Raw genomic sequence first — 27782 nt, forward strand, 5'->3', positions numbered from 1 at the left:
AGGGATATAACTCTGCCACCTATGAATATTAGGTGCACACATGAGTATGTTTTTACTAGGACTTTAGTATTTTAGGGATTTACTATAGGCCGATCTCTATTCATGTGTATGTTAGAGGATGCATGTAGGTGTAGTAGCAGTGCGAAAAATAAGTATATATCTCATTAGATAATGTCCAATTAATGCTAGCTGAAGGTGCTAGCTAGCTAATAGAGTTTTTTTTTTCTCTCTCGAGTAACCATCCTACTGTTTTGTGTATGTTATTCAAAACTATTTACAACCAAATTTGTTATTTTTATCCTTTTTTCTTGTTTATATGTATTTGTAAGTTGAATTTGATATATAAGTTTACACAGTGATATCTCACATAACGATTGAAGAAATTAAAGGTTTCCAAAAAAATTTTAAGTAACATATAAAAACGAGGGAATATTTCCTGATGAACAAATGCACTTCCCGAGTAAAAATACATACTCGGCCAAGTGCTGGGTCAACTGGCTCTCTCTCTCTCTCTGGCTCAGTGATCCCATTCCAGTCACCTCAGGGCTTTTTGTCCAAGAACACAATTAATCAAAAACACATGTGCTTTTGCTTACGGTTTACTAATTGGTGGGTTGATTACTGCGTTGCATGGTATTAGCCGTGCAAGCGGATATTCCAGGGTATTATCCCCCACTTTTCCGACAACCAATGCATCATCATCATCGTCGTCGTCCTCGTCCTCTGACTGACCACCTCTTCTTTAATTTTTCTCCTTCCTTTCCTCCATTGCCGCACTTTTTCCCCTACATTCCACGAGCCATCCACTCAAGCCAATGGCCGAGAGAATTGTAGGAGTAGTAACAGATCAGAGAGATGGCCAAGTCTAAGCTAGCTAGCTATATAGCCTCGCTTCGCCTCCGCTTCCTTTCTTCCAAAAGGCTAGGCTTTTTTTTTTCTTTTCAATTTACGTCCATCTTTGTCTCGCCTAATTTCGTTTGCACGTTAATTCCCGTGGTAAATGAATGCTTGAGTTTTGGAGTGACTACTGGCTAGTGATGGGTTAATATATAATGGCCGTTTGTTTCTGATGATCAGCTCTGCTTTTGAGGCTAGCTAGACATTTTTTTTTCCTTCACAAATTAAGCAGAGCTAGATTGTGGTTTATATGAGATTAAAGTTGTATCTATATATCCCTTCGCATATATATATATATATTATATATGTGTGTGTGTGTGTGTGTGTGTGTGTGTGTGTGTGTGTGTGTGTGTATATATATATATATATATATATATATATGACACTCATATGGGGCACCATGGTGCTCGGGCACCATGGTATCTAATGCACAAAATCACTCAAAATTTTCAAATTTTCAAATTGTGAGTATATACCTAGTTATAATAATTCGATTCATACCTATACCTATCAACAAAACAACTCAAATTTAACTTTATTTCACAATCCATGATTACATACCTAACTAATTATATGTATGGATGCTATATACCTAGAATCAAAATCTAACAAAAACAAATTCAAATTCAATTCAAACTTGCTTTGAACTAGTTAGTAAAGTGGTTAATGTTAATATCTAAGTAATTGAAAAAGATTCATACTCATTTGAATTGGGTATATACTCAATTTCAACAATGGTGCCCGGGCACCATGGAGCACCAAACAAATTTACTATATATATATATATATATATATATATATATATATATATATATATATGTATATGTATATGTATATGTATATGTATATGTATATATGTATGTATGTATGTATGTATGTATGTATGTATGAACGCGTTAGACTTTTTTCGGTTAATTAAACCTTTGAAATTTTAATCACCGCTGGTTTTCAAAATATTTATGTTGAAAACATTAAAAATCATATGGGTTGATTTTTATGAGTTGGTGTTATCGTTTATTTGAGTAATATAAAAGTAGTGGTCAAATTTACTAACCAAAACCAAATAAAGTCAACAATATCATTTATTTAAATAGAGAGATAGTATGTGATTTTCTATTTGTAAATATAGTTGGATTTTATATTTAATTGTATCAATCGATATATTTTGCTAAAATCCAGACCCACCATGTTAATTCAAATGGGCCCTTTTTTTTTCTCTTTTTCCCCAAAATTAACACAAGAATTTATATACTCTCAGAGTAAATTGTAGTGGGCCCTTTTATTCTTTCTTTGAACAATTATAAAGATAGATAATTTGCCATCTAGCTAAGCATGTGTAAAGCATGCACTTGCACAGCCCATCACAATATTGCTTTCTAGAGACATACACTTAGCACGTAATGCAGGTCGTTTTTTGGAGGCAAAGACTGTTGCTAATGCATATTACACACTGGTTGCTGGTGCACTGTCCACGTACCTACTGTTGCATGGCTGCGACATTTCACAGGCATGTATATATCTCCAGCTAGATCTACTACTAGGCCCTATCTCTAAATGGCCAACGACTGCCATATATATTGTTTGTTGCGTGTTTTTATCAGCTAAAACTGCAGATATTTTTGTTGTGTGGATGCATATGTGATGCCATTGATCAGTTGCATCATTATTAATTTCGTCTATAGCTGATTATAATCATAATGTTTATTAGTGACAGATAATTTATGGATAAGACTGTTATATATCTGTTATTATCGATTTAAAAGCTAATATAAAAAATATGATATCAAAATCAATTTTAAAATTGAGATTTAAAATTTAAAGAGTTAATTTTACTTTGGGCCACCTTTTATTACTGATGTTTCGCTTTGAACCACCTTAGGACTAATGTTTTCACTTTGGACCGGGTATTTTTACCTTTATTTCACTTTGGACCACCCTTACTCATTTATCCATCTACATACAACTTGTAATATGTCGAAGAAATAGTCTTACATATAGCTGTGGCAGTTCATTGACGAGTAAGAGACGATGTAATCGAGATCGTTCATATGCTTGAGAAGAGAGTCGGGTGGTCCAAAGTGAAACAAAAGCAGGTTTACCCAGTCCAAAATGAAAATATTGCTTAAAGGGTGGTCCAAAGTGAAACATCGGTAACAAAAGGTGGCCCGAAGTGAAATTTACTTAAATTTAAATTTTCGACGTGGCTGATGATAAGATGATGAGCTAGCTAAGCTGAATGTTGCCAGCTTTAATCCGGCCCGTTGCCGTCCTTATGAACAGAGAATACAATTCTCATCATGTGGGGGTGGCGTGTGTGTGTGACCAGTTCATGCATCTTTTCTGTTGCCGGGGGGGCTTATCATGTATGGGCTAGCAGCTGGAGAATATATGAGAGAAAAGGGCGAATGATAGGGAGAAGAGAGGGGGTCGCATAATCGTCTAAGATCGATACCATCAATGCATGCACAATCATAAATCAGTGAGCGTTTCCTAGTTGTTGCTATTAAAGAGTAGAACTCTATACACATAGATGAAGTGCCGACTTAATTGTGCAGAAAATCTATTTCAAGAGTGCTCTCGATTTAGCTCTATAGAATAGGGTCTCTCATAAATAAAGTGAGACAAACCAGTTATCACTAGCTATCACTAGCTGTACAGTCATGTCCTTAATTATTAGTAGGTTTTGGTTCACTCGAACTCAGCTAAATAAACTGAATTTTGCTCGAGTTAACTGACAACGCATGTATCTATAAAAATTGTGCGCGCACACTACCTTACTTACAACATCGTGTGCTCTTCAGTTACATACTCTTAAAATACAGTCATCTTGTTGATAAAACGTGAATTTTAGAATAATTTAATAACTTCTAACTAACTGCATGAGCTTTAACCAAAAAAAAAAAGTTGGTGAGATTTCTCTATGTATAATTCTGTAAAAAAAAAAACTCAGCTCCAAATGGGGGCTTAAAGTTACATGTTAATTTAGTTATATCATGCATCCTTTAATAGAGGAGATCATGTTTCTGGGCCACAGCTCATTTTAGCATGAGATGAGTGCTGCTTGAAGTCAGACTACTCAAACCTTTACACCCAAATAACACGGCAACTTCCTGCACTATAGGGGACACGCTATATGCACATTGCACAAGCAGGTTGACTTCCTAGCTAGTTCCTACAGGTGCAAGTGGGAAGTTGCATGCCGGGTTGGAGTATTGACTACCGTTAAAAATCCAGTCAAAATTTGTAAAAAATAGTTTGACCAGGAAACTGGGCAGTTTGTGTTCTCGAACAAGCCCGAGAAGTCTTATTTTCATGAAAACCGACTGATTTTTGTTGGTTTTGTAAACACTGGTTGCATGCCTTTTTCTTCTTCATAACTACGTAAATAGACGTACTTGGCTATGGATAAAAGAAAAAATGTCATAACATTTTTCTAAAATAAATAAAAGCATAGTTTCCATGAAATTTGTTGTCTACATTTTTCTATAGGGAAGACTAACCTTAATTTATTTTATATGTGACTATCCATTTAAATTTACTAGTTGTTATGTAATACTAAGAAATTGAAAGGGTAATATGAAAAAAATAGAATGATAGTAGGTGGGTGACATATTCGTTACCACCACCATTAAAATCATCTTAAAAATCATACAGATGAGCACATACTGTTGCTCACATATCAAAAGAGGAACTACCTGCCATATATAATTGTACTTGGTTGGGATTTGGGTGCAATAAGACTTCTTTTTTAAAAAAGAAATGCACATGCACACCATCACTCAGTACACCACAAGTACACACCTACTAGTACGTCCTTTGTGAGTAAAATCATACTTGTCGTAGAAAACAACTCCTAATTAAATTTCCTCTTTTCAAAAGAAGAAAGATAAGATATTGGCTACATAGCTATAGCAATCATACAGGGAAGGAATGAACCATACATAATGGTGAAAATGATGTAACTACTTTCCATGGTTGACAAACTCCACAAGAGAGCCCATCACTTCCTATGATCAGTTCCAGAGTCAATTGAGGTCCCTTCGATCTTCAATACAACAAATAATCAAATAAAACTAGGAATGTATACTAACAGCCTAAAGATTCATCCCATGTGGCCATGGCATTTCTTTACCAGTGCCGTCGTCGTTATGGAAACTCTCATGGTAGGGAAGAATCTTCAGTTTGATTAGGCTTTGGTGCTCATTTTCTTTTCCGTTGCTAGAGACTAGAGTGGTGAAACGCAATACCCAAGGTGGTGGATGGTGCCCAATTATTGACCAAATTAATCAAGGGTGGCTCCAGGCTCATTTGCTTTTCGGATTAATTTCGTCAGATTGCACCATAGGATGCGGAAATCAACTTGTTTAGCTCCATTGAAAATTTTACAAGCTAAAACCTAGCTTTGTAGACACAAAGCACTCTTCATCCTAGCATGATGGTGTGAGCCAACAAAAAAAAAAAGAGTAAAACAAAACGAGTGAAACAGTATTCTCTTCTCTATACACTTGATGGAAATGATAGATTAACTCTTCCAAGGAATCAGCATTTTCAACAGCAGTGTTCAACGGCAAAGCACCAACAGAGAATTATACACGGAAAGCTTTTAACACCACAATCATATGCTACATGTAAACTTTGTCCAATAACATGAAATTACAGTGGATGGCCAACGAAAACTTTGATCTCCTAGAAGATATGCGATGGCTATGGTAATGTGGCATATACTACACATCTCTATAGAAATTATTAAGAAAACCCTTCGTTACAACCAGCTCTGCACCCAAACCCACTGATTTCAGGACGTGAAGAGTGGGTATGAAAATGTTGCAGGACGAAAGAATCACCTATATTGCAGCAAAAAAGAAGCCGGTCTGGATTGATACCATTGGACAAGCATGCTTCCATGTCTTGAGTTTGGAGTTCAGTTGAAGGATATGATACGATCAAAGCTCAAACGGCACAGCATCCTTGGTCCTTACTCATGTTCAGTTAGCACTGCAAGGAGAAAAGAAAAGAATAAATTCAGTTCAATAATTAGAATAAAAAACTGGTTTAAGAACAAAAAAATAAGCTAGCTATAAGCTTGACCCTACATATCAGGCCCAAATGGTGGATGGATGAATATCCTTGTCTTAGCGTCTTAGCAGCCAATATACGCTATATAGGAGCAAATAAAACAGAAGAACATACAGAATATTTTTTTAAAATAAAATATAATAATAGAACTCATCTCATAATGCATATCTATATTTCAATTTGCTAACTGTTGGTAATGGTCTATCATTCCAAAGGGGTCAGATTTACTTTTTCAAAAACTGAAGTACTAGAAAGGTTCAACAGTCCTGTAATTTGGGGGCAAAGCTAGTGAATCACCGCAGACAAAATTTGGGTTTTTACACTTGCCAAACAATTCTTTTAGGCTGACGAAGTTCCTTCATTGTTCGTACCCCACTGTTCCTCACCCTCTTTCCCATTTACAAGAACGGTCTCTTCAGGCTCATCAGCATCAACTTCGACAGCTTCATCTGTGCTCTCCTCCACTTTGTTCTCTTCCAAAACCTATGAGGAATCCTATGTTATTATTTTCAGAACATGATGATGAATATAGCACTACAGACATTTAATCAAGGAGAAAGGATAAACGGAACAATGGTTGAGTGACACGGTCATCAACACTAGAAAGGAAAGTTGAAAAATTTCATAATAAGTTGAACATGGATAGCAAAATGCACACTCCACACGCAATACCTCTTCATCGGGCTCTCCATTTTCATCTAGTGCATCTTCTGTTTCCTCATCTTCAATGACCTGCATCCTTTTGAAAGCTTCCACAAGAGTCATGTCTGACTTTTCAGCATGGTTCAAGTACTCATCAGCAGGAGGATAATGGACCCTGAACAAAGAGACCTTATCATTGTACCAGGTTTGTTTATACAATAGTTTCTTCCAAAAGAATTGGTAGTGTTACATGGTAATAATAAAAAAAGCAGCTTCTCTGGTAATTTTTACCTCCGAGAAGCAACATTCTTTTCTACAGTAAGTGCAACCTGCCAGTCTTCAAATAAATTTGGATACTCAGAAGGATCTGCCAGAGACTCTGCAGCTTTTGGATTAACCTGTACAGAAGGAACATATGAATAGATAAAACCAGAACAATAACAGAAAATGTTTTCTGGATGGAAGCACACTTTTCAATGCAAAGATAAGAGCAGAAGATTAAGAAATTACTTTACTGAGGTCATTTCTCCATATTGCTACTATCTCAGAAACTTTGCTGGGAAGATAAGAACGTGCCATTAACGCAGCTTCAGGTATACGATTGCTGTATAATACATAGATGAGGTTTAGCTTTGAAAAATGATTTACTACAATGGGGAGTTCATAACAGCAAACAGGATGTACATGTACCTGTCTATCAGCAATTGTATGCAATCTTCCAATTTACCAAGCATAAAGAGACAGAGGAAAGCAACATTGTTTTTGCCATGCTCCTTTGCTTGAGAAGCAAGCTTCTCGATTCCCTCAGCATCTCCAAGAGATGAATATAGTAGCAACAGGCCACTTAAGTCCTTCGCTTGCACAAGGCACTCTTCCGCCATATCTAGCTGTTGAAGTTGTGAAATGATTTAAAGTCAGAAAACAAGGTAACAAACAGAATATAAATGATTTGCATTAATTGTCATCAAATGATGTCAATATGAACTAGTGTAGTAGTGTCAACTATTGCCATTTCCATATTTCTATGCACAGAAACTAGATCGTGAAAGGATAAAGGACAAGTCTCAGCTGATTTCCAAAAGCATGTCTAGTTTGGTTTTTCCTCTAAGTCTAAAGAGGACAAAACCTCGAACTCAATAATGCACTCCAGGTAATCTAGCACCTTGACAACAAGCACCTAGATACTATGGCACTGTCATTACTTTTGAAAGCATATACCAAAAGTCTTTCACAAGATTTATGAACTAACCTTGCCTGTGGACATAGCCAGTTCACCCAACTGCTTCCACTTAGATTCACTTTGCGCTTCCATCGCGATAGCCTGCACAGAAAATGTCCAGAATCCATTCTGTTTATTAGCAATGAACTTCACAGCATGGAAGACCTTTCAGAACATTATTTCAATAATGTGGAACAAAAACACAATACAACATGTTCTGTACCTTTGCAACTTCTAATTTTCCAAGTTGCACAGCTAGGTCAAACCTGTAATCAGCATCAGTAGCTATCTCAAGTGCTTCCTCCAGCATACCTCTTGACTCCAAGAAATGAGCAACACTGCCATATGAAAAGTAATGGGAGGAGTAAGAAACCATCAAAACACAACAGGACAAAATGCACTGCTAGGAAATTTTTTATGATTTTGTTATTTGGCACTTCCATTAATCAGTACTCCTTTACACGACTACAATGAAGATAGAGTAGAAACAATATATGTATTTTTGTTTCAAAAAACTAGATGCCAATACTCCTAACAGTTGAATCTATTTTAGGTGTGATGTGCTACATAACAGTCATTCAATAAGGCACATCATGATAGCTATTGAAATGTAATCGTAATTTAGCATATAAATGTATTTTCACGCTTCCATCTATCATTGTTTTGTTACTTTTAAAAAGGAACAAAATTATTAAGAAACCAAATCAACAGGTTCAAAGAGAAACAGGTACCAAAATAAAAGAAACTCATTGTTTTGGATCAAAAGTCAGCAACTAACTTATTATATTGCGCCTTTGGTATGGATGGTAAAATATCATTTGCACGTTCAATATCCCCACGCATCACAAGTGTCTTGTACTCAATCAAACTAAGAAGTAATGTGTACCCCATGACACTGCAACAAGAAAAATATGTTAGTTCAAGAATTCAACACCAGACAATAAGCAGGCAGTATTATCAAGAAAACACACTTGAATTCCTTGTCAATAAGATAAACTCGGCTTTGATTCGCTAGATATCCCAACAAGTACATAGGGCGATCCAAGTGATACATCGTGGTGACCTGTAAATGTACAACGGGATAAATTTGTAGTGCACAAAATACTACAATAGAAAATAAATTAACAAAATAAAAATTCTTGCATGGAGCACACAATATATACCTCGCCACCAACACAATAGTTCAGGCGCCATGATGAATTGTTATAAATAAAGCAGTCTCCAACCCAGATCCCTGTCCGCACTCGCTCATTAACCTCATGAAGCAGCTCAAAAGCATCTTCAACGCCTTCCTCATCCACAGGTTTTCCAGATTCTAGATAAGACGCAACGACATCTCTCTGTAGGAACACAAATTACAAACATAACTTCATGCCATGGTAAAAAAAGAACTTTCACGCAATAACACATTCAAGAGGAGAAAAGAAATAACATAATGAACATTTAGATAATACAATAACTTACGTTGTACTTCAGTATGTAGAATGATGTATCACTTGCTATTGCAACTAGGTCACCGCTATCAGCCCAATAAAGGTTCTAAAAATACAGTGACAAAACTAGTTATTTCAGTATGAAATTCGTTAAAAGTATCAATCTATAAATATCAATAGATAATATTTGACTCACTTTGACATTCTCATCAATGCGGCGTATTAGTCTACAGTCAGCCCAGTCATAAAAGCAAATGAAATCACTGGAACACATCGCCAATAATATTCCACCAAAAATACGTTCAGCTGAAAATGTAGGGCGAATAGTTTTCTTCTCCTGCATATTGGATCATTCAAACCAGAAGATACAATATTGATAAATGCCAACAGGATATGATGTGCAATTCTTTGCCAAATTCATTAATAAAAGGTCCTTAGAACATAGTAACTAATTAAATCAACCTACGCTTAAATTGTTTCTAGATCAATGTTATAGCTAAACATAAATGGAGTATTCATGTAGGCTGATTGGCTGAATGACAACAGATTGTCAGGAAGTAAGATATATAGTGTAAGAAAAAGAAACTGTCATCTAGGTGACTAGGTCCAATGAGATGCAAACCTAAATCGGTATGTAATTTCCTTTCACCAAACATGATGATTGATGAATCATGAACAGACATTAAAATGCACAACATAAAACTTTTGATTGAATGAACGCTCGTGTTAACCAGAAACCTTTATTGATTAAATAAAAGTTAAATCAATAGTTAGCCAAACAATAGTACATTAGACATCTCAATTGAATATTGCAAGGTGTAAATTCACGGTTAAAGGCAAAGTGATAAACAGGTGAAGATGGTGCATTCTCCACAGTGGTGATTGAAGAAATGAAACACTACAGTTTTACTGATCAAATTCATAAAAGGAAAGGCTACAATCAATGTGGGCCAAACCTGAAATGATTTACTGAAAATCTTTATTCTTGATGTACTTTCCCTGATAGCATACTCTCCTTCTGATGACCAAACAAACTCCAATGCAGATCCAAATGACCTATTCCTCCAAGCCAATGCAGTATAAATTATGAATTCACCATCTCCACAAACTACGACAAATCTTCCATTTGGGTTATGCTTTAAGCTCTGACCAAACAAAAAGATGACACATAGTAAGATTGAATACTATTCAAGATATGACAAACAACTAACATTACCTAGTAGAAAGAAAAGAAATGTTGTAGCCATCTCAGTCTAATATCACATCAAGGAATCACAAGGAACACAAAATAGAGGTAGTGGTTGTGTGAAAACTATCAATCAAAGCAATTAACACTAATTGGACAATGTCACCTATTGAACTACAAGTTCCATATGTTCTTTCACTAAGCTTATTAGCATAGCCATTTACAAGTCATCATAATTCACAAGCTGCAGGCATGGATGATAACCACTATATATGCTGATGTGAGATTAATGGATGCTATTTATGCAGAAGTTCAAACACATAGGTTACTGCAGCACTGCTAACAGTATCAGGAGTAAAATATAAAGAGCGTTGTGAGTTGTGACATTCAAAAATACCTGTGGGTAAAGATCACAACTTCCTAATTCTTTAACAGCCAATGGCAATCTTTCCCCATCTGTAACCTGAATAAGAAAACATAGTAGGGCATGAGATCAGCTTCTCTGTTTGATTGATCGATTCTGTTTGCAAACAGGCCAACTGACCTCAAAGCCTGCACCAACAGTCTTGATGTTCACAGTCTGTATCTCGTTATGTTTTGCCCAAATGATTTTTCCACTGGTATCCATGCTTGCCACAGGTACTTCACGTCCCATTTTTATCATTATAGTTCCCTCATCATAACCAATTACCATCCTACATATCATAAAATGTCGAATGGTGTTAAAAAATTGAAAGGAGGAGTGACGCAGAACAGTAGTAAAAGCAATTGATTACAATGCAACACAAAAGCAGAATGCAAAGGATCTTCTGTTTACCTTCTTGAACCCTTCATGTATCCAACAGCCCAGACTCGTTCAAGACCATAGTTTAGCGTGTTCTCAAGTCTACAAAATAAATTAAAAAATAAGAACACCTCAACATTGTGGCAATCATAACTGACATAAGTATTAAGTAGTGAGCTGCCAACAACTAACAAATATTCCAGACCATAAGAAAAAGGAACAGATAAATTAATGACAAAAACAGACTGATTGGTACATAGATTACACTGTCAGCTACCCTCTTTTCCAATGTCTAACATAGATTTGGAGCTTTACTATGTAAGAATAGCCCATGCATAATATGTTTATGAGTTATGAGATAATTATACCAAAAAGCTATATTGGGGAAAATTTCCTCTAAGAAAATATGTAAAAACTTTTGGATCAAATTTTGAACCCAGGACTTGAGAGGTTGCCAAGAGAAAAAGCAAAATATCCAGAATCCAGAAATGAGAACCAGGAAATTACAAGTTGTTTCTTTCGTAGAGAGCACTTGAATAGCAAACAATGAGAACTAGGAAACAGTCCACATCAACAAGCAAAAACACAAGTGAAACTGTGAAAGCGACCTGTAAGTTGTCGAATGCCATATGCGAACTGTGCCATCTTCAGATCCAGTAATGATTATAGGAAGCTCAGGATGGAAACAAACAGCAGAAATGTTGTGTGTATGTCCTTCAAGTGTCTGAACACAGCTCTTCGTTTGGTAATCCCAGACCTGGTTCACCATGACCACACCATCTTAGGACTGCACAGAATCGTGAATACTTGGAACACTCAAAAGTGGATAGAAAAAAAAAAACCTTTGCAGTGGAGTCATCAGAACCAGTGATCAAATAGGGCCTGTCACCACCAGTGAAGTAGTCAACACAGTTCACACCCTTTTGATGTCCATCGAGTGTGAAATTTGGATCCGGAGAACCCAAACTCCATATCTGTTGTTTCAGTTTTAGAACCATTAGTGCACAAATCACCTCATAAAAAGCCATATATTGTGAATAACATCCACTGCATAAGAGATTGTGAAACAGACCTTTGTAGTTCGGTCAAGAGATGCACTTGCAAAAGTGTTAGCATCCTTTGGATTGAAAGTAACTTGCATCACGTAGTGTGAATGTCCCTCAAAGATTTGAGTGCACATCCACCCTTTATCCCAGTCCCACAATTTTATCAACATGTCATCAGATGATGAAAGCACATATGGAAGTGTTGGATGGACTGCAACACATCTAATATAATCAGTATGAGCCTCAAAAACCTTAACTTTGTCCATCGTGTTGTAGTTGTAGACACGAATGAACATATCGTCTGCACCAGCTACAACCCATTGTTTCCGTGAAATAAATTTTGCTGACCGCACTGAAATTAAGATCAGATACAAGTTAGCATCAATTCAACCTCTATGACAGATTTTCATTTCATGTGAACATAAGCAGATGAGTACCTGGCAATTCTGAAACTTCAAATGACTTCACCATTGTCTGCAAACATACACCAAGGAAAACATGTTAATAATCAAATGGAACGCTAAGTATAGATTATGCAGGATTGCAGGAGCATGTGATGGAATACGCTGATTTGAAATGCAGAGTCAATTCTATGTGGTTCAAATCCAAACAATGATGGTCATGATATAAGACTAGGCTTCAACCGATCATCCTATAGGTCAATGCAAAATTGTAAAAGGCTTACATGTTACATTGGAGTAAGGCACCAAAGCTTTGACGGCCACCAAAAATAACATATTACATTGGAATAAGGCACTGAGGCTTTGCAGCCACCAAAAATAATATATATTACATATAATGGATCAGTTAGCCACAGATGGCATTAAACTTCAGTGGGAGTATAACATAAGTGTGAAGATGTAATAATGTGGTGAGAAATGCTTCTATGTTCCTCCCATAGTGATTTGTACTAACTGGAAAGCATGATTTAAGGATGAATGACAAAACTACTTAGCATATACCCCTTCATCCGTCATGTGATTAAGTTGTAAAGCAAAATTTGAGCTCAAGACATGCAAAACTAATAAGAAACCATATAGATTATAGAAACAGAAGCCCTAATTTTATGCACAATCATGCTTCGGTCAATTAGCATGAGTACAGTTTTGAATATTCATATTTACTTCAAAAGTAGTTGAGTCTTAGTCTTGCTTAATGGGGAAACAATGAACCTAAAATGCAACTAGAACTCTTACCTGCGACTGATAGTCCCAGATGCACACGCTCCCGGAGTAAAGACTCGACAGGATCCTACACCAATGCAAAAACAGCTTAATAATCAAATAATGAAGCAAAAGCACATCAAAATGGTAGTACGAACGGCTCAAATCAGGCTAAAATGTGCTAAAACCCTCAGAAATGCAGGTCACTTGCCATGGCTCCGTGGGGTGCAGATCCACCGACTTGACCCTCTCCGACCGTTGCGCAAACTTCCTCTAATCACACCATCCCAAAGACAAAGCAACCACAAAATCAGCACAAAACTAACCACCAACTGAAACAGCAACAAACCGAGATCTAGCGGAATCGGGCTCGCCGAGCCCGAGCCAGTGGCGCACCTTGATCTCCAACCTGAGCGGCTGCAGGAAGCACAAGCAGAAAACAACATTTGATCAGATCTCTCCCCAAACCACACCCAATTACTTCCCAACACACACAAAAAAAAAACGGGCGAGCGGATTGATCGGAACAGCGAGAGCGCGCTGGCCAGAGCTCAGATCCGCGTACGTACCATGGTGGCGGCAACGGCGTGGGCAGAGCGGGGGAGCCGGGCCGCGCGGGGGGGGCTAAACCCTAGAGATCCGCCGCGGCAACGGCGGCGCGGCGACGCGGAGGCGGAGGCGGAGGCGGAGGCGAAGCGAATCGGATCGCGAGCTCGGCGGGGGAGCGACGAGGAGGGTGGGAGGAAGGAAAGGACTAAACTAAACACCAAGATGAGGAGGGGGTTTTGTGCGTAATTTTATTTATTTTTGTTATTACTCCATTTCAAATTAGCCCCTGAGAATTATTAATTAAGTCCCTTTTTGCAAAAAGGTTAACGTACGGGTACGATTACCAACTTTTGGGCCCCAGCTGTTGGGCCGCGATGTGGGCCCACGTGAACTAAGGCCTGGCCCATATTATATTCTTTTTCCTCTTTTCTTTTATTGTTTTTGCGACTTAAAACCCTCTCCTTGTTCTTCCCAACTTCGCAAGACGCGATTCAATGGTGGACGAGATTGGAGCGGCAAAGAAGGGGTGAAGAGGTGAATCGCCCCTCTCTTTTCTGTAAGAATCTTGGTGTCCTTGATTTGGTTCTTGCGTGTTCGGAGTGGATTTTAACCAGAGTTTCTTCCGTGTTGAATTGTTCTGAACAGTGAGTTCTTGGTCAGGTTCGTAGTCAGTATGCCTGAATCGAGCTCAGATCCTAACAACGGGAGAGGAAAGTCATCCAAGAGGAATCTCCCTTCTTGGATGGGTTCGAAAGACGGGGAGGAAAATCCAGGCAAGAAGAAGCACACGGCCACCCACGAGAAGGTGCAGAAAGGATCGGATTTCTCCAAACTTTTGGTACTTATTATCTAAACCCTCTGGCGGTCTAATCACAACTGAACCGAATATATGTTGTTCTTGATGTATGTATGTATGGCTGAGGCGATTCCATGTGTTTGTTTTGGGCAGGATGGGGTGGTCTTTGTACTTTCAGGGTTTGTGAACCCTGAAAGAGGCACATTGCGCTCCCAAGCATTGGATATGGGAGCCGAGTATCGACCCGATTGGACATCAGATTGCACACTTCTCGTTTGTGCATTTGCCAATACCCCCAAGTTTCGACAAGTCGAATCGGACAATGGAACCATTGTCTCGAAGGTGGATCCTTATTTTAGCCGTTCTTGTTAGCTTTCTTTAATATAGTTATATAATTTATATCAGAAGGACACTGATATTTCACTTATCCTAAAAACTAGAATTACTATGCATGCTACCATATATACTAATACAGTGCACGACAGAGTTGACAGAATATTACCTTTATTTTCATTGATTCTTTACTGCAGCAAAAAGTTCTTCCTACTTGATGCCATGAGTTCTAGATTGATGCACTTTTAACTTCTGAATAGTTAACCACTGCTCTGCAATATGACCAACTGACCAAAATTCCATTTAGAAATTAGAATGCCAAGAAAGAACACAAAGTCACATACAGATCATGTTAACTTGCATCTTCCATCGCAATAGTTCCATTGCCTCCACCTGGTCTTTCAGTCTGAAACATAGGATTGCAAATAGGAATATAGTATATTCTTTTTTGTACACTGTGGCGCCTTGGGTACAAGCTTGTACTATTTTGTTTCTGTTCAAGAGAAGCCATGTGCCATTAAAAGCCAGTCTGTTCAGCAATGCCACGTATAAAGATTGCAGATGTTCTTCCTTGTCTCTGAGCAAGTAATTTGTATCACCTTGTCCATGTTATGCCTAAAAATGTTAAATGTAAATCTCTCGGCAAGTTGGCAACATTAAATACATATCAGGAAATCATGCTATTTTATACATTGGCAATTTGGTAAACTTAAAAGATTGACCTAGCATATCGACAGAAATCGTAATTTACCTTGTAATACCATGCGCTGGCAGCCATCAATTAAGTTGAATTTAGGATTGCTTAGAGAATCACAATTGCTCTCTTTCCTTGTTTCAGGACTGGATCTTAGAATCTCACAGCCAAAGAAAACTTGTTGATATTGAGCCTTACCTTATGCATGTTGGAAAACCGTGGAGAAAAAATAAAGAGCTAGTTGAATCTGACGAAGGTGATAACTGAGTGTCCCTTATGTTTGATGTTTATTTCATTTAGGTGGTCCGTTTTGCTTCACGAAAATCTTTGGAGTAACATGAAAACTTTAAATCTTTGGAATTTTTCTTTGGTCTATGGAGTTAATGATCATTTTATTAATTTATCACTTATTATTATTAGGCTGTGGTGTCCTTAATATATGTCTTATTTCTAAGTTCTTATGCTTATGGGTCCTTTTGAAATTCAGTGATATGTGCTAACTGCATGCCTATATTGTGTTGTTTATGATAATAATTCAATAAGAAAAAAACTACTATCCTTCATGTTACTAATGTTTTGGCCATTTCCATGACAAATATATTCTAAAATAAAGCTAAGCATCCATCATATTTCCTCTCCAAGTTGAAAGAATCTAGGTTTAGTACATGTTGTAGCTGCAACATTTTTTTCTCGAACGTGCAGCAGAGCTGCGCATCATTATGTTAAGAAGAAGGGAAAGAGTGGAAAAGGACAAATTTTAGTACAAAAAAGGGCTTGCCAAAGAAATAGAAAAGTACTACGACATTCTATGGCCAAATACTACTAAGGCCTTTGGCTCCTGTCATACAACATAACTTGGCCTCATCTCTAATATCCTACATGATGACATTGGAGACTCATAGTAATTCAGGGATACTCATTTATTAGACATAGCTTTATACCGAGATGAGCGGGCCAGCTTCTTTCCCTCAATGAAGCACTGACTGATGCCTATAAACTAACTTGTGAAAGTTGAGTAATAGTGGAAGCTTTGGAGTACTTGAATATTCTATTTGTCACGCAACTTGAATTTGAAGTAATTAACAAATGTATAAGCTATAGTTTTCTAACTATGTTTTGATCTTCTGTTGTAGATCAGAAGAAGCCACATAAAGAGCATCAGAAGCAAGTTGATCGATCTCATATCAAGACATCTCCCTCTGCAGGCATAGAGGTATGTTGAAAATAAACTAGTGATATAGCCACAAGGAGCGCATATGATTTGAATTTATGCTTGGTAACTATTAGCTGGCTGCTTGAACAGTTGGACTTATTCACAGTAAACTGTATAATTAGATATTGACTAGCTGGTAAATCAAACATATTTCCAGCCAAAACCTGAATACTTCAATTATGTGATGTCTTTAGATGTGCTTAATGCTAGGGAAGTCGTTTGTTAATTTTTTAGAACTATCAACTTCTGTTAAAAAAACATATTTCTGAAAAAAAAAATCTGTCAACACTTCGTTTCGACAGGAAGTCATGTCCAATATTTTTGCCTACAGACTCTTCTCTCACCAAACGTCCATGTTTTTGCTCTGTTTTTTTACCTTGTTAAGGTGGCCTAAATCAGAGAAATGGTTCTAGATAGAATAAGATAAATGCAGCATGTGTTCCTGGGAGCATATCAACATGCTCTTCTTTTGTAACAATGAATACCTTCTTCTTCTTCTTCTTTTTCATGTATTCTTTCTCCAACAGCTAATAATAATTTCTTTATTTACAGGCAAAACATTCAGATGTTACTAGTAAGCAATTTTCTCCAACAAAAATAAAACAATGGGCAAAGAATGATTTAGCACAGACAATATCATGGTTAGAGAGCCAAGAAGAGAAGGTGAGCATTTTATAGGGTTAAAAAGTTTGGTGAAAGTTGAGTTACATTTTTACTGCTAAGTTCAGGTTATATGTTCCCTGAAGTAATTCAACAAGCACTGACATATGCCCTCAGGCCGTCATGAGATCATCTGCACTTCTAATCAATGTCCAATGATTTTCTAGAGAGAGAGAAAACATGTATCTGTTTGGCATTTCTTTGTTGTTTTAGGTGGTGTGAATGGAAATTACTCCAGATTAAGACTGTTAAGGTGGACTCATAAAAATCAAATGTGTATTGTGTGTGATGACAAAACGACAGCAAATAATCTTGCTATCAGTTGACAAATGCTAGTTTGTAGAGCATATCTGGTAGTTTTTTTTAGTAGTTTCTCTGCCTTTCTTAGCCCTCTTTACAGCCAGAGTTATTCTTGATTTTCTATCTGACTTTCTTTCTTCTTTTCTGAAGCCAGAACCAAATGAGTTGAAGGCAATAGCTGCTGAAGGGGTTATCACTTGTTTGCAAGATGCCATAGAATCTCTCAAGCAAGGCAATGTAAGAATGCAATATCCTTCCTTATTTAAAGGGAACTGTTTGCTTTATCTATTACTAATAAACAAAAACTCTGATATATCCAAGTGATCTGTGGACTGAGCCGCTAACTTTCAATAATCTAAAATGATTGAAATTCCTTGTTAGGAGATGCCAAAATCTTAATCTGAGTCAAATTGTCATTATAATCTAGTTATTCTTCCATTGTGATCCTTAAGAGAACTCAATTCAGATAATCAACACCAATGTACCAAACATAATGTTCCTTTCACACTTGTTGTTACTATCAGTTGACCATGGTCAACCTTGTATTTAGGATGTCAAGGGAGTGGCGGAGCAGTGGAGCTTTGTCCCCCATGTCGTCAATGAACTGGCGGAACTTGATGGAAGAAGAAAAGAGGGATCGTTATCGAAAGAACAACTCTCCCAGCTAGCAATCAAATGCAAAAAGATTTATCAGGCTGAGTTTGCCCACATGCATGATAATGACAAGAAGCATCAGAGCAAGCCTAGATCAGATGATGCTCAGTATGACAGTGATGACACCATCGAAATGACGGAAGAAGAGATTGATCTCGCATGCAGGCAACTCCCTGGGGTATGCGGGAGGCAGTAGTTTTAGGTCCGTTCTTCAGAAGATGCAGTAAGAATACTGAATATCCATCTTTCCCAATGGTGTATGTGTCTGGGATCTGGATAGCTGCATGTGTAAACTGAACAAAATATGGTTAATCTAGATCAAAATTGCACCATTTCCTTTGAAACTTATGTCTTGATATCCATTCTTCAAAACAGTTTGCACCTATACCTTCTTGAATAATTTGCTTTCTTAGAGTGGGATCTTAATCTGAAATTGAGCAGGAGTTTACAAGATCAAATTGCCAGATACTGCTCCCTTCTGTCCAAAAATTTATGTTCCATTTAGGCCTGCTATAGTAGAGAAGGTGAACTGTTGTGGACTCAGTTTGGGCTAAATAAGGTAGTAGGCTGAATTGGGTAAGGTTGAATAAGTCAAGTCCACAAGGCTCAAACATAAGGTTCACGGTCTAGACTGGTTACTGGAGGTTACCCGGACTAAAATGAATCAATCAGTGGATCTAGTGTGTTAATGCATCATGATCGTGATCATTATCATCAAAACTTATCAAAAGTTCTTAAAACTAGCATGTCGAACCGAAAACATCTTCTCCGTAGAGACTTCTAAGAACAAGCAGTCCAATGGGAGGAAGCACACTTCGTCCAACAGTGGTGGAACACGGCAAACACGTCCGGCCTTCCGAAGAAGGGACTTAGATCCCTCGTTCTGTTAATTGTCTGGGAGATCTGGAAAGAAAAAAATCGGAGGATCTTTGACCATAAAGAGATGGCAACGAGCTTCCCTCTAACGAAAATCAAAGAAGAGGCCAGCCTCTAGGCTTTGGCAGGGGCAAAGCGGTTACGTGAGTTCGTCCCGCACTCTGTATAGTGTATAGAATATGTGGAACTCCTTTTCTTTTTACCCCTAGGGGTTGTATTTTCTTCTGCTCTATATAGTGTATAGAATACGTGGAACTCTTTTTCTTTTTACCCCTAGGGATTGTATTTTCTTCTACTCTATTTAATGAAAAGGCACTCTTATGCTGTTTTCCGTTTAAAAAAAAAAGAACAAGCAGGAGACCTTTTATTCATTATTGTAAGTCAAAGTTTATTAGTAGGCTAGAAAAAGAACTAAATAATAGGGACTAACATGAAATAATGCTCCCTCTATTTTATACTATAAATTGTATTAAACAATTATTTTAGGTTTGATTAAATTTATAGAAAAAATAATAACATTTAAAACATCAAATTAATTTGATCAAATCAAACCTTGAATCTATTTTAATAATATATTTATTTCGTAATTGTATTATATTTTTATTATAAATTTAGCCAAACTTAAAAGAAGGTTAAATAAGAAGAAATTCAAGACAACTCATAATACGATGAAACGGGGGGAGTACATCATGTACATGCACATATGATGTCCACAAAATGGAGACCTAATTAAGCCTGGGAAGCTCTATATGCTGCTTCTTCCGCGCCGCCGGCGATCGAACTGCTAATCTCGAGCTGCCGGAGACCGTCCTCAAGCAGCTCGCGCACATCACTAAGCTCCTCGTCGCCGTACAAGGCCCGGATATCCCTCACCAGCAAGTCCACCGCCGGCGACATCATGTCTCGCCGGCACATCGGGCAGCTCATCCCCTTCCTCCCCACCCGCGCCCACCTCGCCACGCACCGCGCGTGGAACCGGTGCCCGCACGCCGTCTCCTTCCACGCCTCGCCGCCGCCGTTGTTCAGGCATATCGGGCAGTCGCCGCCGTCGCCGCAGCCGGCCGGCGCATCCACCGTCTTCATCATCGCCATCATCAGCCCGGATACATTGTCATCGTCGTCGTTGACGGCCGCCGCCGCCGGCGGCGGCGGATCATGTGACTGAAGGTCCGCGAAGCTGTAGGAACGGGCCTGGTCTAGCAACTCGGCGATCGCCGTCATGTCGCCGTCGAGCAACTCGGTGATCGCCGTCATGTCGCGGAGGTAAGCTTCTCCGTCGTCCATGGCAAACGACGACGCCATGATCGATCAAATGATGAGCACGTACGCACTCTGCTCCACGTACGCCTCCCTATTTATCGACAAGGTGTGCAGTCCGTGTCCGTGCAGGACGCGTAATTAAGTAGCCATTTGAGTCGGATTCGGAGCACGGATATACGTATATAATGTACGTTTTTTTTCTCTTTTGAGAATTATAAAGTTTTACACATGTACAACTTTGTCAGATTTTCATATATATACAAATTAAGGCATGGTTAATTAGCTTTCTCTCGTCCTCTTCCATATCGTTGCTGATATGTCTAGTTAATTAGCATGGCATGCCGACGTGGCAGTTGAGCGTGCCGGCGAACTTGGTGAGCTGGCCGACGTACTTGCCGTGCTTGGCAGGGATGAAGTCGAGCTGGTCGTAGCTGCGCTCGTTCTGGCCGCCGGACTCGTTGAAGAAGGCGCCGTTCATCATCACGTCCCCCTGCGACTTCCACACCCACTCCTTGTACTCGTCGTACGGCGTGTACTCCCTCTTGGTCACCTCCTTGGCGTTCACGTCGTCGGGCGCGATGAACCTGTTCCCCTGGCTGATGATCGTCGGGTTCATGTTGCCACCGATGGCGTACATGAGCCAGTGCGTGTAGTCGTTGTTGACGACGTGGAAGAATCCGAACCTATTCACAAAGGTAGGGTTTGCGTACGTGCATTTATAGGAGTGAGTATGCGTGCATTGTACTGTGTAATTCTTTAAAATAAAAAGAAGAATCCGAACCTGCAGCGCGGCATGCGCTGCACGAGGCCCTTGCCGAAGTGGTTGAACGCCACGGTGATCTGCATCACCTCGTCCTGGGCGTCGCTGTTGCTGGCGCCGAAGAGCATGACGTGGTCGTGCTTGGTGAAGTGGCCGTTGGAGATGGTGATGGCGGTGGAGCCGCTGACGGCGTCGATGAGGCCGTCGGAGCAGTTGGACATGGAGACGTGGTCGATCCAGATGTTGGAGGAGGACATGATGGAGATGCCGTCGCCGTCGCTGCGCGTGCGGAGGCCGTAGTGGCGCTTGGAGTCGCGGATCATGCCGCCGCCGTGCGGCACCGAGTGGTGGATGTGGACGTTGTGGATGATCACGTGCTGGACGCCCTGGAGCGTGATCTGGGCGCCGGTGATGTGCACCTGCGCGCCGCGGCCGTCGATGGTCTTGTTGTGGTTCACGATCAGCTCCTGCCGGAGCTGGATGATCATGTCGCGCGCGAACACGATCCACATCGGCCGGTCCTGGATCACGCCGTACCGGAGAGTCCCTTTCCTCGGGATGACCATCTCGTCGTCGCTGGCGTCGGTCACCACGTAGATCTTGCCGGCGGCGCCGCCGACGGTCCTGTGGCCGAACCCACGGACGCACCGCGCCAGCCGCTTCCGGTCGGTGGCCCAGTCGTCGCGGCAGCGCCAGCAGCGGTCGATGGGGTTGGTCGCCATGCACGGGCCGGTGTACCTGGCCAGCGAGCGGCGCGTGGTGGCGCGGAGCACGTCGGCGTTGAAGCGGTTCAGGGCGGCGACGGGGTCGCTCACGTAGGCGGCGCGGTTGAACGAGCGGGCCTCCTCGGCGCGCCTCTCCCAGTACGCCTCGTCGGCGGTGGCGTTGTGCGCCTCCTCTCCCAGTACGCCTCCTCGCCGAAGCCGCGGTGACCACGGCGACGACGGTGAGGAGGTAGAAGAGAATGCAGAGGCGGCGGGTCCCCGTGACGGAGGCGGCCTCTCTTTCGCTCTTGCATTGCAGTCTCTCTTTCACTCTTGCCTCTTTCACTCTTGGATTGCAGTCTCTCTTCCACTCTTGCATTGCAGTCTCTCTTTCACTCCTTGTCCATTCAGTTCCATCGATCCCATGGTCTCCTTTGAGCATGTAGTTACCGAGCTGTTCCAGATCCTTTTGGTACAGCTAGGTATTTTTCTTCTTGGCACGGGGGTCGTGCCGCTGTAGCAGAGCTAGGTAGGAGGCCAGCAGAGCCAGTGTGTGGCTCAGCTTTCTGTTTTTTCAAAAAGTAGCTTATCTTGAACATTTTTTGTTCTTGCAATGTTCACCTCTGGAATTTTCATTTGCTTTGTCCGTTTCCGGGTTAAAGCTGGAGAGCAGTCGGCCCTCCCTTTGATTCAGAGGTTAATTATTCGTTCATTAATGTTCGTAGCCGTTGCTATATCATTAATTTCAACTATTTTTGCTGCTTTTATTTACTATTATTTGATTGAAATCAAATTATATGTTTTTGCTTGTTTGGGTGTGGGAATTAAGGTTTCTGTGTATGTTTCATATACGATCTATGGAGCATGCTGTGTTTTTGTATAAAAAAATGACTAAGTAGAAAAAATGATAGGGGGCATTTGCCCCCGCGCGGTGTGGAATTGATCTATTCACCATGTTTGCTCTAATATTCCAAGGGGAGAGCGTCCTAGCGCCTGCATGCACAGTGGCTATTCCAAGGGGAGAGCGTCCTGGCGCCTGCACGCACAGTGGCTAGTGGTGACGCGCGTGCAAGTTATTTTTGTTATTATTCTTTTTGGTACGGAGAGCCGACAGGTAGTGGAGTGGTCGAAACACGACAATAATACAAAATGAGAAGTTTAATTCATTCGTTCTATATACTTCATTCATACACCAAGTTATTGTATAAACTTCATTCATACGCCACAGGTCATTCTTACACCGAAGTACCAAATACAGACACAACTCCTCTAATCCTTTAATCTAAATAGACTACACTGTTAAATAAATAATAATATACAAAAATACAGCATGCTCCACGGACGACATATGAAATATACACAGAAACCTTAATTCCTACACCCAAATAAATGAAAACAGATACTTTGATTTCAATCAAGTAATAGTAGATAAAAGCAGAAATAACAGTTGAAGCTAATGACATAGCAACTGCTACGAACATTAGCACACGACGAGTCAACCTTAGAAGCAGCACCAAAAAGTGTTCAAGATACGCTACCTTTTGAAAAACAGAAAGTTGAGCCACACATTGGCTCTGCTGCCCTCCTACCGAGGTTTGCTGCAGCGGCACGACCCTCGTGCCAAGAAGAAAATGACCGAACTGTATCAGAACAATCTGTAATAGCTCGCCAACTACATGTTCGAAGGTGGCCATAGGATCATTGGAACTCCGGTGGATGGCAAGAAACACGCTAAGATAAATAGAAATCTGCAATGCAAGAGTGAAATAGAGAGATTGGCTTGTGACTTACTAGACTGGCTTGCGACTTGTGTGTTAGACTGCTGGCTTGGCTTGTGAGGCAGCGTTTAAATTGCTTTGTGACTTGTGTGCTAGACTGCTGGCTTGACTTGTGAGGCAGCGTTTAAATTGCTAAATAGCTGCTGTGGCAGGTATTGAGGAGGAGAAAGAGATGTGATGTGTAACAAACTGCTGGCTTGCTTATGATGGCTTCTCAAGCAGGTAAGTCAGAAAGAGAAGATCTCAAGCAGAGAAAAACCACGAAACAAAAACAAAAAATAACAAAACTCAAAAGATTAAGAATTCTGCTTTAAAGAGGAGGTGATTATGCATAGGCTAAATTATTGAGATCATGTAAATTAGGTTCAAACTGCTAAAGTTTAGCATACTTAATCTCATTTATTTCGTGTTGATAAAGTTTATTAGCTTGGATTAGGTTTTTCGAAAGTTATACTGTTCTTGCATGTTTTAGTTTAAAGCTTTAAATTTTACTACTTAATTACTTGCTGAGCAGTAGAAGAACTGAAGTAAAAAACTTGATTAGCAGTAGAAGGAGTAAAAAGATGGGCAGTAGGAAGTAAAGAATAGAGAATAAACTAGATTGTAACTACCCACAATTAAGAAAAGGGTTGAACCAGACTGAATCTCTCCTAATTTTTATTTAAAAGGATAAGCTAGATCAAAATAAATTCACGAATTAAAGAGTATAATTTTTATTTAAAAGGGATAAGCTAGATCGAAATTCACGAACTAGAGAGGATGGGATAAACTAGATGGTAAGGATGGATGAATTTTAGCAAAGTAAAATGAGTGGGGGCCAAGCAGAGCACGGAAGTTAAAAAAGATAAGGGCATTTCCCCCGTTTAGAATTGACTAGGGACCAAGGCCCTACTAGATATCTAGTTATGTAATGTTGTAGCTTGTGGCTTACTACGGTGTAAACCTCTTAATCTGTTCTATACACGACGGTCCCTATCACCATGATTACAACCCCGCCGAATATGTGGCTAAGTTCTAGTAGTATACCTTTTATAAATACAACAAAAATACATTCAACCTATTTTTTTTAACTTTATATAAACTCGTATACCTTTTGTGTTATTATCATTGTGTACTCTATGACCTTCTGATCTATCACATATTTTTCTAATATCATTGAAGTCCCACAAATTGTAATAATAGTTCGTTAGTAAAGCCGATATTCTTTGCTTCTTCTTCGGCTACCATCAATTTTTGTGTTACTTATAATGCAACATAAAATTAAATTTTTGTCCCCATATTTTTCTCATTTTGTCCAAACTTAGCGTCATTTCTAAGATGTAAAATAACGAATTTCAAGAAAAAAAATCTCATGAAGTCGAGATTGGATAAGATTTTTTGCACAACATCTTATTTATATGCGTGGTTTTTTGTATGGATTTAGATGACTTTTTGATGGAGTTTACACATAACAAGTAGGGGGGGGGGTCACCATATATTTACCGTTGTTGTTGTGAAGAAATTGATCTGATATCACAAAATTTAGTTCAATTTGAACAAATATTACCAAAATTCATGAAAAAATTGAAAAAATGAAAAATTTCGGCGAAGTAATATCGTATCGGAGAGGACCGAAATGACCGAAATTTCGGTCCAAAATTTCGAACCCTGTTCTCTAAGGCTTATGCAATTTTGCAAATGATTGCATTACTGCCGAACCATATGATTATATATATGAAATATAATTCATACATATAAATATCCATGCGATCGTCATGGAAAATTCCTCTCCTCTCTGCATCTGCATCATCATGATGATGTCCTTGGCACGCACACGGTGAGTAGCAAGCATATGCATGCCTAGCATTTCTTGCCGACACGGCATGGCAGCGTGCCGGCGAACCTGGTCATCCGGCCGACGTAGCGGCCGTTCCTGGCCTGGATGAGGTCGAGCCGGTTGTACCGGCGCTCGTTCCGGCCGCCGGACTCGTTGAAGAAGGCGCCGTTGAGGAAGAGGTCGTCCTGCGACTTCCACACCCACTCCTTGTACTCGTCGTAGCTCGTGTACTCTCTCTTGGTCACCTCCTTGAGCTTCATGTCGTCGCTTGCCCTGAACCTGTTCCCCTGGCTGATGATCGTCGGGTTCATGTTGCCGCCGATGGCGTACATGAGCCAGTGCGTGTAGTCGTTGTTCACCATGTGGAAGAATCCAAACCTGCACCTCGGCATCCTCTGCACGAGCCCCTTGCCAAAGTGGTTGAATGCCAGCGTTACCTGCATGATCTTGTCCTTCGGCGAGTCGTCGTGTGCACCGAACAGCATCACCTGCAACACGAGACATATCAATCGATCGAGTCCATTAACGAGAGATTGGTGAAAGGTGGTGGAAGAAGATGGATGGAGAAGGGGTGTGTACGTGATCGTGCTTGGTGAAGTGGGAGTTGGAGATGGTGATGGCGGTGGAGCCGTCGGTGATGTCGATGAGGCCGTCGGAGCAGTTGGACATGGAGACGTGGTCGATCCAGATGTTGCTGGAGCCCATGACGGAGATGCCGTCGCCGTCGCTCTCGCCGCGGATGCCGAAGTGGTGCTTGGAGTCGCGGATGAGGCCGCCGGAGCGCGGCACGGAGTTGTGGATGTGGAGGTTGTGGATGATGACGTTGCTCACCGCCTGCACCGTGATCTGCGCGCCGGTGACGTGCACCTGCGCGCCGCGGCCGTCGATGGTCTTGTCGCTGGTGACGATGAGCTCCTTGGCGAGCCTGATCACCATGCTCCGCGCGAAGACGATCCACAGCGGCCGCTCCTGGATCACGGCGTGCCGGAGCGTGCCCCGCCGAGGGATGACGAGGTGCTCGTCGCCGGCGTCCGTCACGATGTAGATCTTGCCGGCGAGCCCGCCGGTGGCCTTGTGGCCGAACCCCATGGCGCACTTGGCCAGCCGCTTGCGACGGCTCGCCCAGTTCTTGCGGCAGCGCCAGCACCGGTCGATCGGGTTCGTCACCGTGCACGGGCCACGACGCCGGTACCTCCTCATCAGCGACCGCCGCGCCGCCGCCGCCGTCGCCGTCGTGGTATTCAGCACGTCCTCGTTGAACCTGTTCAGCACGGCGACGGGGTCGCTGACGTAGGCGGCGCGGTTGAACGAGCGCGCCACCTCGGAGCGCTTGGCCCAGTACTCCTCGTCGACGGTGATGTTGCCCACAAGCGTCGCCGTCGCCGTCGCCGTCGCCGCAGCGGCCGTGGCGAGGACGTAGAAGAGGATGGAGCACAGTTGGCTCCTCGTCACGACGGAGCCCGCCATGCCTGCTGGTTCAGAACGATCGATGGGTGTATGGAGCGCCGCCCCGGCCGGCCGCCGCACCGCGGGAAAGAGGACTCAGGAAATGTGTGGCGGCTTTCGCCTAGGGTTTCTGAGACCTCTTCCCGCGTGAAGCCGGCGGCGGCAGCATCAGCGAGCGGGCCGGGCGGCGGAGAGAGGTGAGCCGGCCGCCGAGGCGCGCGTGCGTGCGGCGGGGGTTTCTATATAGCGTGTCGCCGTCGCGTGTCGCGGCGTGATGACCGCTCGTCGGCTTGGTGGTGGTGAGCGTTCCGTTCGTCTGTTGCATTGCATGCCAACACCAACACATGATCAACGTGCGTCGGCTGTTGGTAAGGAAATGATGTGATTATTTGCAGCCAGCATTGATCTTTGCCATTGATGGAGGGATAAGAATTATATATGGAAGGGTATTAATCGAGCATATCTTGTTAGTATTCATTCCTATGTGGCAAACACAG

At 41.0% G+C, this 27782-nt stretch overlaps 4 protein-coding genes and 1 pseudogene across 12 annotated transcripts; 1 reads left to right on the forward strand and 4 right to left on the reverse strand.

Annotated features, from left to right (window-relative positions):
- Nucleotides 1-5426: 5426 nt before the first annotated feature.
- LOC127776441 (coatomer subunit beta'-1) lies at nucleotides 5427-14207 on the reverse strand. 5 transcript variants are annotated; one of them, XM_052302808.1, is made up of 25 exons: nucleotides 14016-14207; nucleotides 13843-13863; nucleotides 13658-13719; nucleotides 13480-13534; nucleotides 12721-12757; nucleotides 12310-12635; nucleotides 12080-12211; nucleotides 11846-11994; nucleotides 11271-11339; nucleotides 10998-11148; nucleotides 10851-10916; nucleotides 10224-10412; nucleotides 9464-9604; nucleotides 9299-9373; nucleotides 8998-9174; nucleotides 8806-8897; nucleotides 8613-8729; nucleotides 8058-8172; nucleotides 7865-7936; nucleotides 7306-7502; nucleotides 7126-7219; nucleotides 6907-7013; nucleotides 6646-6790; nucleotides 6360-6456; nucleotides 5427-5892 (listed from the first exon to the last, which is right to left on the reverse strand). In XM_052302808.1, exons 1-25 carry the CDS (start codon nucleotides 14016-14018, stop codon nucleotides 5873-5875), a joined length of 2709 nt encoding a protein of 902 aa, XP_052158768.1. In that variant the 5' UTR covers nucleotides 14019-14207; the 3' UTR covers nucleotides 5427-5872. The 5 variants fall into 5 exon arrangements, with proteins under 5 accessions (XP_052158768.1, XP_052158767.1, XP_052158766.1 ...); XM_052302807.1 differs by having other exon boundaries at nucleotides 6345-6456; XM_052302806.1 differs by having other exon boundaries at nucleotides 6295-6456.
- Nucleotides 14208-14442: 235 nt separating this feature from the next.
- LOC127775638 (DNA-repair protein XRCC1) lies at nucleotides 14443-19140 on the forward strand. Of its 5 annotated transcripts, none has more exons than XM_052301917.1 (8): nucleotides 14443-14551; nucleotides 14656-14833; nucleotides 14945-15133; nucleotides 15963-16074; nucleotides 16952-17031; nucleotides 17584-17694; nucleotides 18142-18228; nucleotides 18542-19135. In XM_052301917.1, the coding sequence occupies exons 2-8, from the start codon at nucleotides 14669-14671 to the stop codon at nucleotides 18839-18841; spliced, it is 1044 nt and encodes a 347-aa protein (XP_052157877.1). In that variant the 5' UTR covers nucleotides 14443-14551; nucleotides 14656-14668; the 3' UTR covers nucleotides 18842-19135. The 5 variants fall into 5 exon arrangements, with proteins under 5 accessions (XP_052157877.1, XP_052157879.1, XP_052157876.1 ...); XM_052301919.1 differs by having other exon boundaries at nucleotides 14445-14551; nucleotides 14641-14800; nucleotides 18542-19140; XM_052301916.1 differs by having other exon boundaries at nucleotides 14445-14529; nucleotides 14641-14833.
- Nucleotides 19141-20250: 1110 nt separating this feature from the next.
- LOC127776164 (uncharacterized) lies at nucleotides 20251-20829 on the reverse strand (the record flags this gene model as incomplete). The annotated part of the gene is made up of 1 exon (XM_052302508.1): nucleotides 20251-20829. A coding segment is annotated over one exon (579 nt), but the record flags the coding sequence as incomplete, so codon positions are not given.
- A 274-nt stretch (nucleotides 20830-21103) lies between these two features.
- Nucleotides 21104-22687, reverse strand: LOC127776267 (pectate lyase-like; annotated as a pseudogene).
- Nucleotides 22688-25488: 2801 nt separating this feature from the next.
- Nucleotides 25489-27498, reverse strand: LOC127776633 (pectate lyase-like). The gene is made up of 2 exons (XM_052303118.1): nucleotides 26419-27498; nucleotides 25489-26327 (listed from the first exon to the last, which is right to left on the reverse strand). The coding sequence occupies exons 1-2, from the start codon at nucleotides 27304-27306 to the stop codon at nucleotides 25863-25865; spliced, it is 1353 nt and encodes a 450-aa protein (XP_052159078.1). The 5' UTR covers nucleotides 27307-27498; the 3' UTR covers nucleotides 25489-25862.
- Nucleotides 27499-27782: the final 284 nt, after the last annotated feature.

Source organism: Oryza glaberrima, chromosome 6 (genome assembly GCF_000147395.1).
Source record: "Oryza glaberrima chromosome 6, OglaRS2, whole genome shotgun sequence".
Lineage (NCBI taxonomy): Eukaryota > Viridiplantae > Streptophyta > Magnoliopsida > Poales > Poaceae > Oryza > Oryza glaberrima.